The sequence below is a fragment of the Aspergillus versicolor genome, assembly GCF_001890125.1.
Source record: "Aspergillus versicolor CBS 583.65 unplaced genomic scaffold ASPVEscaffold_7, whole genome shotgun sequence".
Taxonomy (NCBI): domain Eukaryota; kingdom Fungi; phylum Ascomycota; class Eurotiomycetes; order Eurotiales; family Aspergillaceae; genus Aspergillus; species Aspergillus versicolor.
This window is the reverse complement of record NW_024467530.1, coordinates 1,368,325-1,381,508: the sequence shown is the minus strand read 5'-3', so window position 1 is coordinate 1,381,508 and position 13,184 is coordinate 1,368,325. Positions and strand designations below refer to the sequence as shown.

The following is a 13,184-nucleotide window of genomic DNA, read 5'->3' as shown; positions in this document are numbered from 1 at the left end:
ATGCGACTAGAAGCCTAGAGTGAGAGCTACTGACTTTTGGCTGCCTGATAGCAAAGGATGCAGGGCAAAAAAAAAGGCGACCATGTCTGCCTGCTCAATCATGGCCGCTCCTATAAGAACCCTGAGAGATGCCTCGAAAGTCTCACTCCCAAATCAACAAATTTCTTACGATAAACGAAAAAAGCCTTCGTGGTTGTTTTCTTTTTCTTTTTCGCTTTTCTCTCACTTTCGTATTAATTACAATATACAGACATTAATCCTCCAAATCGACCACCACCATGGCGTCCGCCATGGCAGACATCCACAAAAACACAACCATGAATTCAACACCCATCCTCAACCCCACTGACACGGCGCTCTTGGAGACCTTCATCCCGGGGTACTCCATGGTCTCGCGATTCCTAATTTCTTACCTTCAGATTGACCTCTCTCTGTACTTCCCCTACCTCATCGCCGCGGCCGTTCTCGGAGCAGCAGCCCGCTACGTCTTCTACCAAGTCCGCGGGTTTTTCGGTGAACACTGCATCTCGACCGCTGAAATCCGGCACGATGATGAGGTCTACAGCTACCTGATGTACTGGCTTGCGCAGCAGCCGTTCACGAACCGCACGACGCACTTCGTCGCGGGGACTAAGATCTCTGGATCCTCGCGGTATTACGACTCGGACGACGAAGATGAATGGGGCGAGGCGGACGAGATCGATGACGAGGGGAATGTCATCGTTGATTTTGACCAGTACTGGGCTAAGGCTACGGCGCGAGACAAGCACAAGCGGCTGCGGTTCACCCCGAGTGACGGGACGCATTATTTCTGGTTTAATGGGCGCCCGCTGGCGTTTATTCGGGAGAAAGAAGATAACAAGAGCTCAGGAGGCTACTACGGTTACGGAAAACAGTTGGAGAGGCTTTATATTAGCTGTATGGGTCGGGATCCGTCCGTGCTGAAAGAGTTGCTGCTCGAGGCGCAGCGTTCCTACGTTGCGAAGGACAATAACAACACTGTCATCTACCGCGGCCAGAAGAGCGGCGGGTACACGGAGTGGTCGCGGTGTATGGCGCGGGCGCCGAGGGCACTGTCGACCGTTGTGCTGGATCAGGAACAGAAGCAGAGCTTTATCAGTGATATCAAAGAATATCTGCACCCGCGGACGAGACGGTGGTACTCCAACCGAGGCATTCCTTATCGCCGGGGGTACCTCCTGCATGGACCTCCTGGAACCGGAAAGACAAGTCTCTGTTTCGCTGCATCGGGCCTGCTCGGCCTGGAGCTCTACCTTCTTAATCTAAGCTCGAAGAACCTAGATGAGGACGAACTCATGAGCCTCTTCCAGGAACTCCCACGACGGTGCATCGTGCTCCTCGAAGACGTCGACTGCGCCGGTATGTCCCAGAAGCGAAGCACCGATCCCTCCGCTTCCTCCGCTTCCTCCGAGGGTCAAAACGAGCCCGAATCCAAAGACGAAGACAACAGCGCCCACGGCCCTGCAAAGGGTCTTGAGAAACAAGGTGTCTCCCTCTCAGGCCTCCTAAACGTCATCGACGGCGTTGCCGCCTGCGAAGGCCGCATTCTCGTCATGACTACCAACCACCCCGAAAAGCTAGACCCCGCGCTGGTTCGCCCCGGCCGGATCGATATGTCTATTGCCTTTAGATACTCCACTGCCGCGGATATCAAGGAGCTCTTTACAGCTATCTACTCCACGCTAGAGGGTGATCTGCGCGCATCACGCGCTGAGCGTCGTACTCCAAAGCTGCAGAAGAAACTGCAGGAGAAGGCTGGGAAAGACCCAGCTGTTAACAGCATGCTGGGGAAATTCACTGCGGTGCAAGTTGGCGTTTGGGCTGGGGAGTTTGCGGCCAAGGTTCCTGAGTGCGAGTTTACACCTGCCGAGATCCAGGGATATTTATTGAATTATAAGACGGATCCCGAGGGGGCGATTGAGGGGGTTGACCAGTGGGTTGAGGAGACGAGGGTGAAGAAGGCTCAGCTTGCGAATGTGAAGCTTGATGAGGAAAAGAAAGAGGAGAATAAAGAGACAGAGAAGAAGTATGATGGCCCAAATGGGGTTAAGGCTGAGAAAGAATCCGAGGATGCTACTACTAATGGAGACGCGAGCTGATGGGATGACGAACATATAATAGACCTATTATGATTGCTTTAGATGCGATACCCCACTTGACCTTTGTCATATACGAGACCAATCTACCTTTTTTTCCAATTGAACTCTCAGCTAGTTATGATTTAACACCAGATACATTTTCCCTCTTAGCAGTCTGTATTATACGAATCCTAATTCTCTCGTGATACTCTACGATTATAATATATTGATGAAGTATGTCATAAATGTTCATTTCTGTGTAAGATGTTTTTATAAATATAAAAAATAATGCCGTCATTAGTCCTTATAAATATAAAAAATAATGCCGTCATTAGTCCATATCACAAGTAATAAAACCCGACAATGCATGATACAATAAATCCAATGTAATCCGCCCACCTTATATATTAAATTATTTAGACCCAATCCAATTCACCCATTGGCACGAGCAACCCCCAGTCCCCCCATCATACCCGCCATACTTCTTCCCATCCTTGTCCTCATCATCACTAGAATCACTAGAGTCCGTATCGTTGAAGATCCCTGGTGACTGGTTAACCAGATTCCCCCCGAAATCCCGATTCTCTATCTGGATCATCCTTTCCGTGCCATTAACATGTCCGTCACCCTCCATACCATAGCAGTACAACATCTTCTTGTCTGAGTTGCCGCCGTGGCGGTCCAGCGTAATCGTTACTGGGTAAGGGAAGGAGCCAGGACGTGTGAAGTCCGTTGCAGAGGAAGAAGCGCTTGAGTCTGCCGAAGATGAAGTTGATGTTGGCGATGGCGACGAAGATTCGGTCTTAGCCGCAGTAGTATTCCCACCATCCCCGGTTCTGTCGAAGATGGCCTTGCCCGATTTCTCGGGCTTTGTCCAGATCTGAACCAAGAAGCGGGTTTGAGCCCATGTGCAGCGGACGCGTGCGTTGGCTTTGGTTGAGCCCCCGGCTGTGTCGTTTGCGGAGGCGTCCTTTTGTCCTGTGAGAGGGGTGGATGAAGAGGAGAAGATAGATTTATCGTAGTATGTATAGAAGCCATAGTGCTCGTCGTCTTTGCCGCGGTTGTAGAGGCGGACGGGCTGAGATGAAGGGAATGGGTAGAGGACTGCAGGAGCAGCAGATCCATCTGAGTCGACGGCTGGTGACGGAATAAGGCCGTCTAGTGAAGGAAAATGGGATGAATTTGAGTCTCGTTTGTCTAGTTGAGAAGGGGACGAGGTTAGATGCTCTGCGGAGAGCATGGTTATGTAGAATGGCGTTTCTTCGCCGTTGTACGGCTCAGAGGTTTTGTCTGTCGTTTTTCCAAGGAATATTTGTTCGTCTGTCGATGGCGGCGAGGGATTAGGGTTGTATAGTTGATTGGCACCCCTTGAGAGCAATTCAAGAGACCGCGATGCGATTGTTGTACTCCTGTTGTACGTTCCGTTCTGGAATCTAACTTCCATACGGAAATTAGGCTGGTTCGCTTTGTACGGATTATTGGAAGCTTGCTGCTCTTTCGGTAAGGCGCAGCTCCACAGTGATGTTGGGGCAACGCATCCTGACTCCTGTGTTTGCGCCTCGGGGCCGGCGATTGTCGATATTCCTGTTGGCATTGGCGGGTAACCGGTCAAATTCAGCCACTGTGACTGGACCGGAGTACCATCTCCCTTTCTCGTCAAGAGCACAGCGAGAAGAATAGCGCCAACCACAATTGCAACGAAGAAAAGACAGATGGCGAAATACCACCGGCGTCTCAATCTTCCTTCTCGGCCTTTTCGCCCAAAACATCCTTTGTTGCTGAAGGGACCCCTGCCTCTCCACCACCCACCGGCTCTCCTGCCGACTGCATCTTCCCTTTCATATCGTCGTCGGCGGTTTTCTATCCTGTCCCTCTCTGTCACAGGGTGTCCTAGCACGTCTTGCGTAATAGGGACTGCTCTCACACGAGGAGGAAGTGCTGAGTTATCATGAGGTGTATAAGCCGGTGCCGGCCCAACGGGCATATTTGAAAGCCGAACAGCACCTCTCTCTGTAGACTCCTGGAGGCTTTCTGGAGAACGTGGGTAAGGAGAGTGGGGCTGCACTCCGTAGTTTGGAGGAGGCGTTTGTTCCGGGGAAGGCATTGCAATGGGAGGTGGTGGAGCCGCACGGGTAACTGAACGTGCAGGAGGCTCTGGCGAAGCCTCACGGAAAGACACAGGCTCTCTGGAAGCCACATAGGGCTCAGGAGCGTCAAGCGCCATAGGTGGAGGTGGAGGCGGAGGTGCTTGGTAATGAATATTCGGAGCAGGTTGAGCTGCCGGGGCTTCTATGTGGATATTGGCCGGAGCTGGAGCGGGGGCACTTTGAATATGAACATTGGAAGGTGGCGGTGGTTGAAAAGGAGCATTCTGTGGAGGCGGAGTGAATCCTCTTGATTGCTCGAGGAAAGGATTGGTGGGTGGAGGCCCTTGACCTGGTGAGTCGAGTTGTCTGGTGTTTCCATGGGACTCAGGAGAGCCAGCTTTTGGCATTTCTGATGGGCTCTCGTTCGGGGCTGCTCGTGAAGCACCAAGCGATGTTTTTAAATCCCTAGATATCCTGTTCTCATTATCCGATGGACTTGAACTTATAGACGTAATCCCGGAAGCCGGGGACTCCTGACTATTTGAACGTGGCATATCGTCCACATTAATCAGGAGACCTCGGTCTCCTTCCTTATTTTGCTGTGTAGGGCTAGCATCAACGACAGGAATCTTGTCTTTCGGGGTAATGGAACAGACGTGGTTGACACATTCGAAATAGGGAGTCCCGCTGAACAGCTCATGGGCGCACGCTTGGTAGTACTCGGCGGCCTCGCCCCGAATTCTCTCGCCTGAAAACATCATCGACGCAGCATCCCGGCCCCTGGGCGCTTGGGACTGCTCGTCTATGCTCCAGTCGAAATCAGCAAAGGGGTTGATGCTCGCAGTTCGCCAACTGGATATCCTTCGCGTAGCCTCTGGTGTATCTGGCGAGAAATGTGATACTTCTTTCTCCTTCTCCTTCTCCGATTCCTCCCATTTTTCCTTCTCGTCCCACCATTCATCCGTCAAGCCTGTTGAGCTGGTCGAAATGGTGGGTACCTTCGGGCGAGACTTGACTGTTGGTGTTTTTGGACTCAGAAGCGAACTGGCGCTCAGTAAAGGCGAAAGCAGATAGTTCCACCACCCATGGGACGCACGAGCATTCAGGGATGTGTTGATAGTGAGTCGGTCAGCGGGACGAGGAACCTTCTCGTTTGACTGGGATCGGGGGCGCCCTTCCGGTTGATCTTCCTCACTTTTCTCATTGACCGCACCCGTAGAGAGTGAACGGCGTTTCCGGACAGAGTCGACTGATATCCCTGGGCCGGTGGGCGACGCATTACCTCCATCATTACCACTAGAGTAAAACGCTGGAAGCGCTGGAACGGGAGGTACGTCGGCTTGATTGGTCCAAGGATATGGTGATGGCTGAGAGTAAACACTGGATGTCGCTCTTGGGCGTGGTCTCTCTGGGCTGAGGTGCTGCTCCCAGAAGCCATCTTCTTTGGCAGGGGTGACTATAATTGACGGTGTAAGCGGAGTATGTAGTGTACCTGCACTATCAAGCTCCTTTGATTTCTCATCGTGGACGTCCGGGGAGTCATAGGGCACTGAGAACCCTATAACAATTGGCCGGTCAGTCGGTGAGATACCATCGTGTCTATCGTTCTTCTTAGGGCCCCTAGAGACAGCTTGGAGCAGCGAAGCCCTCTTCCTTCCTTCTTCCGAGTCTAACGGGTCGTCCAGCAACCTCTGGAACCCTCTGGTATCGCCCTTTTCCTTCTTCGCATCCCCCTTCTTCAGAATACCCTTTAGCTTCTGCGCCGTCCTCTCTTCCTCCCGCGTCTTCGAAAGCACCTTTAGATCGTTCAAATCCACGAAGGCGCCGGTCGTGCCCTTGCGTGGTTGGGGGTTAGAAGTCGGAATATCCAAGTTCAGTCCTACAGGTCTTTCCGGATTCCTCGGCGCAGCAAAGGGGTTCGAGCTAACCTCCCCTCGCCCTTCGTTTGTATGGGAGATAACGCCCTGTTCAAAGTTCCGGATCCTGTCGGGTGCAGTAGTAGTGGTAGCATACGGGTTCCTGCTAGACATCTTCGAGAGGAACTCGAACGGCCGGTTCCTTTCCATGTCTCGATCCTCCGGGGAGGACGAGGTGGTGGTAGTCGGACTGGCAATCTCATCCGTAATAGGTGACGATAACGGGAATTTGGGCACTTTTGGTATTGTAAGTTGCGCCCTCTGCTTCTCTGGGCCTGAAGCTAGCCGCATTCTTCTCCTGAGCCTCCGAAACTGGATACTACTATCCGTCATGGTAAATGTGTTAGTCGCAGATCACGAAGGTGAGGAAGGAACAGTCAAATGGAGACACCCACAAATGCTAGTGATTGAATAAAGAGACAATACGAGTCAAAGAAACAACTGAAACGGTCCAGAGCGTCTCTGCCAGCAAGACGAAACGCAACAATTGAAAGAGAATGGATTCAAAGAAAGACGCAATGAACCAACAATCAATGGAACAATGCCAACCGAAAAGCCGATCCTCCCAATAGAAGCCCAAAAATACCGACTATTGTCATTCAAGAGCCATGAGAAGGTTTGAGGTGAAGCAAAGAGTGTAGCAAGTTGATCTAGATAGTGGGCTGAGTTGCAGTTTGCAAAGACAAGTGAGCACAAAGAGACAAAACAAGAACAGAACGCAGACAAAATCCCAAGAGAAAAAACAGAAGATGCAGGGAACTTGGGAAGCAGCAGTAAGCGCCGGTTTTGTTTACCAGAGTTATCCATCTTCAACCAGAGCTCCAGCACCAGAGCATGATCCAGACTGTGTGGATACGTCCTGCCAGGGCGTGCAGATTCAAATCTCGCGGACACACGGTCCCTGGGAGGACGAAAGGCTTGAAGACAATTCATTGGACAAGAATTGAAGATGGGCACTGCAAGAGAAGCAGAGCAGAGACGAAGAAGTCGCGGATTGGCTGTCAAGAGCAGCTCCAGAGCTCTGTAAGCGCCGTGCTGGCGCTCCCAAGAGCTATTTTTGTTCCGAGCCCTCCTCATTGGCCACAGCCTCGTTTCAACTGTTCAATTCTATTGTTCACTGCGATCGTCACGACCTGCGATTTCTGAAGATTCTATTCTTGCGGAAGTGATAATTTTGGATCTTGACGGTGCCTAGAACTAGAAGGTCAGGAGTCGCTCTAGCGCCGCACTACCAACGGTTTTTATAGAAAACAGTTATACGAATACAAACAAAACCAGCCCAATTCCGGAATTCCAACTCCAGGAAAAGCTCAAACACATCCATATCTGTCGGTTCCCATTTCCAGATTCACACATGCCTTCCCAATGCAAGAGTACACCAATCCCATGTCGTTATGCGAGGGTAATATAATAGCTGTGGCCCATTCGATAGCACGATGCATGGTGACACCAGCCAAAGCAAATGCCGTCGCTTGAACGGGCAATAAAAAGAAAGCAAAAAGAGCCACCCATTCCAAATCTACAAATAACGTAGGAAGAAGAGAAAATGATAAGACGATTTCATAAACAATTCGAACCATGCGGTTGACATAAAGATGATCATCGGATATGCGTCTCGAGTAGAGCATTTTCGGCGGCCTCAACTACCGCACGGGCCAGTTTCCGATGGCCATTGCCGTTTTCCAGTCTGAGTCGATACAGGGTGGCTTCTTATGGAAGGCAAGGAGGCGGCTCTTCTAGTCTTGGAAATGCCTCCCATTATATCCAAGGGGGAAACAAATAAATAAAAATAGGTCCATACACTCGGTGTTGTCGTTTGCGTAGACATCGGATGGTGTGCAGGAGTGGGCGCCGGTGGCCTCAGCTACTACCAGTTACCGGTGGTCATCAGTGTACTGCACGCCTTGCATTGGTGCAGCAGAGCCGTTGATGAGCGGGGGTAAAGTACGCGGCTGTTCTTGTCCCATTCCCGGCCCCCCATTATAACCAGAAAACACTGGCCCATGTGTTTGGCCATTCGTTGGCGCGGGCATTTGTTGGTTCTCGAAAATAGTCGGTGGTCGATGTTGACCATTTGATTGTTGTGGATTGCGCCTCAGATCGTCTATTTCGCGGCGCATCATGTCTATCTCCCTGTGAGCCGACGAAAGTGACCCCTCCAACTGCGTAATATATTCAATGGCTATCAAAGCATTAGTTTCTATTCAGATCTATACGGCCAATAACCTTGGGCATACCTCTTGTCAATGTCTCCCATTTGCTAGACTTATTGTTCTGACCCGAAGGGAGACGAACTCGCAATGACTCGAAGCAATCTTTCATCTCACTGCGACGCTTTCTTTCTGCCAGCTTGTGTGTGACCCTAAGCTCGGGTGTCCTGCTGTAAGGGGTGGCGCCAGAGTTTGGATCTGCTTCTCCGATGAGACCACGGACTTGTCTATGCTGTAAACTGTGATGGTGTATGCTTTGAGGTAGTTCTAAAACTAGTTAGTTTGCGTCGGCATTTCGCAGGTTGAATTATATTTGTTACATACCATGTTGGCCTTGAGGTAGCCGAGAATCAGAGTACATACTAGACATAGATTCGGTAGCGCTCGGTCTCCTAGAAAAGGAGCTCTGTTCAAGAGAATCTCCACGCGTCGAGACGTCTGGATCAGGGAAAGCATAGGCGAGACCAGCAGTAGGAGCCTCGGCATTGTAAATTTCGGATCGAGGGTTTGACGAGATAGCGGGTGCAGTGCGGCCAGCCGCAGGGCGCTGCTCTCGCGATGACAACGGGGATAGAGGTGAAGCTCCTGAGTAACGGGGTCCTCGGTATGCATTGGTATCTGTGGATATCCCGCGCTCTCTTTGCAAACTCGACACAATCGAGGTTTGAGAAGCATTCGTGCTATGATACGGAGAGGCGGGATTATTTATGGCCAGGGAGCTGATCCCTTGATTCACCCTGCTGTCAACACTGCTCCGCCGAGATTCAACGGGCTCCGCGACACTACTCCGGTGTGAGGGTGTGTCGTAGTTTTGGTTGAGAGAGGGTAGCGTTGAAGTTGGTTGTGAAGAAACAAAGTTTGGAGACGGTTGCGCCCCAGCGGAGGGAGGTGTGGTTGTGTGCGACTGGTCGCCGGGATAAGGAGAACGATCAGATACGTACGAACTGCGCTGGGGGGAGGGATGCGAAGTCGTGAGGAAGTTGAGTGTAGGTTGGTTAGGGGCAGGGCCAGTCCCATTCGTTGCCGTAGAGTAGGTCGAGGATCCTAAAAAGTCAACTAGTTAGAATCAAGTCTGGCTATGCGCACTGGTAGATAAGGAAGACAAACTTGTACTTTGAGGCATTGACCAATTCCCCGAGTCACGTTCAATTGTATTCAGAGATGCATTCCCTGGAGACTTCTCTGCTGGAACTGATGTATGGCCAATGTTGGCAGTCAATGTAGAAATCGAGGGAAGGGTTTGCGAAGAAGCTGTGACTGAAGGGTTTTGTGGCCCAGCTGTATATGGAGCCCATGGCCGGTGATTCAGTGTTGAGTCCATTTTCACTAGGATGGGTAAATGAGCGATGTCGAAAAAGGTCAGGTCGAAAGCTTCCGAAGCGAATGCGCTATTTCATGTTCCAACGATTCGAATTGCGAGTCTCAGGTTGGTGGCCACCGATCTCTTCTCGTTGCGATCTCGAAGGGAGAAATTGTAGCGTGGTATCACTTTCGCGTATGCGTGGGTCTTCGGGAGTCGAGCAGGGGCCGCGTGGGTATATTCTATCACTGGGCGGTGCTCGTTTCTGTAAATGCGGGGGGGTAATATGATTCTTCTTCGAAATTCGAGCTAGAATTCCTTCTTTGAAAGGATCGCTATCTTGGGATGGGATGCGCCTCGAGAGGTAACCCTTCCTGCAGACCGCGGAGGTCAATGTAGACGGACGGGGAATTGCGGGTCGCAAATCACTGGAAAGACTTCGGATATTCCGCAGCGAGGAATGAAGAGCGATAAGGAACAGCCGAGGGAGTCGAAATCTGCAAGGGAAGGGAGAGAGCGTGAAGGAGCGGACAGTCGGCGATGGTGGTTGGAAAGCGGAGGGCGGGTCGTGGTAATAATACGACGGAACAAAAAACGAAGCGAGCTCACGGGCGGCGAGGGCGGAAGGAAAGGCGGGTGGGGGATGTCAAAATTAAAAAAATCTGTTTGAGTCAAGACCACGTTCAGATTAGCCCGACTAATATTGTGAAATCGAGCGGGATGAAATGAGACCAGGGATCATCTCGAGATCTAGGGCGCTTGGTTTGCAGAGAGCGGGTCGCTTACCTTTAGTGCAAACGTTTCGGAACAGAACGTGGCACGAGATCTAGAAGGACGAACAATTGGGCAGGGGCAACTTTTAGGGCAAAGACTCCGAGAGACCAGCCAGACTGAGGCTGTGGGGAGCGGGCGCCAGCAAGGGGACGACTCGAGTAGTGCACGACTAAGAGAAAGTTGCAGCGAGGAACGTGGGAGGGGAGCGAGATTGCAGAAGGATCACTGTGACTCTAGTCGGTCCAGTGGTCACACTGTCGCGTCACTCCGCCGTAACGAATACCGTCTTCTCGACGTCTCGCCCGAGTTCAAAGCTGAGAATGGAGGGGAGGATTAGAAGAGCAGTTAAAGAGTAGTCTTTTTAACACTCCACAGTAGACGAGGAAGCGCTGGTGCTGCGAGGCCAATACTCGGGAAGGCTCGAGTATGAGAAGAATCCAGGATGCCGGGACTGCACCTGCGAAACGAGCGCAGAGTATAAGTGGAAGAAGGGAGTGGTTCTTCGGGAAAAAAGGGCCAGAATGAACAGTAAGTAGACTGTATCTCACAGAGTAGGTGTGTCTGGACGGAGAAATGCAGTTTCGCAGCAGAAGATAAAACAATAAATGAAGGGCTTGGTGGTTGTGATGATGATGATGACAGGCGCGCAAGGGAAAGACAAGGGCGGAAGTAAGTTCTCTTTCTTTCTTTTCCCCTCCCCTTTGAAGGATATAAAATTTTCAGATAAGTTTTTCTTTTTTACCTTCCCACCAAACTATGACCGAAATGAAAGGTGGAAAGGATGGTGGCTCCAGTTTCCGTATCAAAAGCTCCCAACGCGTGGTCTACCAATGCCATTAAAGGTTCGGGTCATGAAGTAGTTTTGAAGAGTGTGAAATGACTGTCAGGTCCTGCGTATAGCTTTTCGTCTACCGATGCTTGCGTCATCTACCGATACTGATACTTCTACGTTCTACCTGGGTGTTTATAAGGCCACTCCTCAGCGGCTACTCTTGTCACACGGGGGCTGCGCGACAACCAAAGTTGGAGGATCTCACCAACCCTGCAATTCGGCACGTTTACGGGAAGATTCAGCACACATTGGACACAAACCGAACATGATAGATTGTTCTTGGCGGCCCCAAACGAAGCCTCACAGCCTCGTCGTTGATTCAGAGTCCCAGAGTTGTGTCTGTTTCCTAGTTGAGCTTGACCGCGGGTTGAGGCATTCCCGTCCACACAGTATACTTTTGCGGAACCAAAGGATATACTCTCGTCCTGTCGCATCCATTGTGCATTTACAACCAGTGAGGGGCCACAGCTGCTAAGCTTTGAACTCGACGCCTGTCGGCTCGACTGCAAACAGAAAGCTGAAGAAAAGCAAAGACTTTTCGAAAAGTAGCCAAGCATTGGACTTTGTCACACTACTGCGGACCAAAAATTGCTGGAAATAAATTCGGCAGCCCACCGCCACGAGGCAGCTTTTTCCAATGGGGATTATGGAGTCATGGGCCCGTAAGTCGTATCCAGCCTCAGCTGTTTCATCCGCTCGCCTTCGCCACAAAATTTCGAGCGTTGGTGTGACCTGGCTGCGAAGTTCGAACAGCGTTGCATAATTCCACTCCAATAATAATGCCATAATGCCACCATGCCACTGCCAGGCACCAAAATTCGTCATTTCTGGCTGAGCTCCCCACCAGCCTAAGGAGGATCGACGGACAAAGAACCTGGGCCGGAATCCAAGCACCGCCATACCCATGACTGAGCTCGTACTAGGAAAATCCGTGTTTTATGTTTTATACGTCGAAATTCGAGCTCATTGTTCCAGGATTAGTCGTAATCTTCACTTCTGGGGCTCTTACCCGACAGAGCGAGTTTTCCTGATCCTTCGTAGATGCGCACGACGGAGCGCTCGTGGAAGGATCTGCTCAGAGCATCCATCTGGTCATCAGATCCAAGTTCGATTGATCAAGGCGTGTGAATCAATGGTCATCAAGAAGCTGGAGTCAAGGCCCTTGCCGGACTTGGGTAATCGTGGGGTCTTACTTAGGCAGTTGACGCGCAGATCCGCCAGGTTCCCACTCGCTGCTCGCATCATCCGTGGCAGGGACAGGGGAGTTGGGACTCGCCATGCTGAACGCCGACTCTTCATACCCCACACCACCTGGCTGTTACATGTGGATTGTGGATGCCGGCGACAAGAATGCGACTCCGAATTTTTGCAGCGGATCCCGGTATCCAACTTGGAGTCCTGGACCTACGAGAATTCGATTTCCACCTCTTCAATAAGAATATGATAGAGAAGCTAGCACCGGGTGTCGGCTGGACCCGTCTCCAGGCCCCAGGCGAATGATAACGAACTTGGGCAGCCATCACCACCACCACTCCCAAGTTTGAGCCTGCTTATGCTGATTGGGGACATCGACCGATACCACAAGGACGGGCACGGGGTCATTGCGGGCATGAGGCCACCGTGGTCGCGGCTGACCTGGACCGGGAAGGAGCAGGGCGTTGCCTAAATAGGGAGGTGCTATGGATGGAACACGAGAACAGTGCCCCAAACTGAAAGTTCAAAGGCAGGCACGCAAGGCCAGGCGGGAAGTGGGACTGGAAGGAAGGATCGCAGACGATCTAGCGTGGACAAGCAAATCGGAGCGGGCGAGCTGTGGCCCCGACCTGGACCGACCATGGGCTGATGAACATCATTGCAATGTTGAGAACTTGAGATGGACAGCCCAGCAGAACTTGAAGCGTGCTTGCACTGGAATGTCCCATGGGTTGGAGAAGCGCAACAACCAACCACGGCACATTTTAAAAAA

At 51.4% G+C, this 13,184-nt stretch overlaps 5 protein-coding genes across 5 annotated transcripts; 2 read left to right on the top strand and 3 right to left on the bottom strand.

The window, feature by feature from the left end:
- Window positions 1-278: 278 nt before the first annotated feature.
- On the top strand, window positions 279-2,120 carry ASPVEDRAFT_152768 (BCS1 and AAA domain-containing protein; the record flags this gene model as incomplete). Its single annotated transcript, XM_040808323.1, has 1 exon — window positions 279-2,120. One exon carries the CDS (start codon window positions 279-281, stop codon window positions 2,118-2,120), a length of 1,842 nt encoding a protein of 613 aa, XP_040670165.1.
- Window positions 2,121-2,511: 391 nt separating this feature from the next.
- Window positions 2,512-6,393, bottom strand: ASPVEDRAFT_85801 (uncharacterized protein; the record flags this gene model as incomplete). Its single annotated transcript, XM_040817743.1, has 1 exon — window positions 2,512-6,393. One exon carries the CDS (start codon window positions 6,391-6,393, stop codon window positions 2,512-2,514), a length of 3,882 nt encoding a protein of 1,293 aa, XP_040670164.1.
- A 1,019-nt stretch (window positions 6,394-7,412) lies between these two features.
- On the bottom strand, window positions 7,413-7,730 carry ASPVEDRAFT_30860 (uncharacterized protein; the record flags this gene model as incomplete). The annotated part of the gene is made up of 1 exon (XM_040810396.1): window positions 7,413-7,730. One exon carries the CDS (start codon window positions 7,728-7,730, stop codon window positions 7,413-7,415), a length of 318 nt encoding a protein of 105 aa, XP_040670163.1.
- A 246-nt stretch (window positions 7,731-7,976) lies between these two features.
- Window positions 7,977-9,633, bottom strand: ASPVEDRAFT_136527 (putative HLH transcription factor (Hpa3); the record flags this gene model as incomplete). Its single annotated transcript, XM_040807303.1, has 4 exons — window positions 7,977-8,284; window positions 8,340-8,579; window positions 8,637-9,356; window positions 9,426-9,633. The coding sequence occupies 4 exons, from the start codon at window positions 9,631-9,633 to the stop codon at window positions 7,977-7,979; spliced, it is 1,476 nt and encodes a 491-aa protein (XP_040670162.1).
- A 2,315-nt stretch (window positions 9,634-11,948) lies between these two features.
- Window positions 11,949-12,779, top strand: ASPVEDRAFT_786133 (uncharacterized protein). Its single transcript, XM_040816577.1, has one exon. The coding sequence runs from the start codon at window positions 12,123-12,125 to the stop codon at window positions 12,660-12,662; it is 540 nt and encodes a 179-aa protein (XP_040670161.1). The 5' UTR covers window positions 11,949-12,122; the 3' UTR covers window positions 12,663-12,779.
- Window positions 12,780-13,184: the final 405 nt, after the last annotated feature.

Coding starts and splice junctions, on each gene's coding strand:
- ASPVEDRAFT_786133 (XM_040816577.1), top strand. CDS start 12,123: ATGACTGAGCTCGTACTAGGAAAATCCGTGTTTTATGTTTTATACGTC.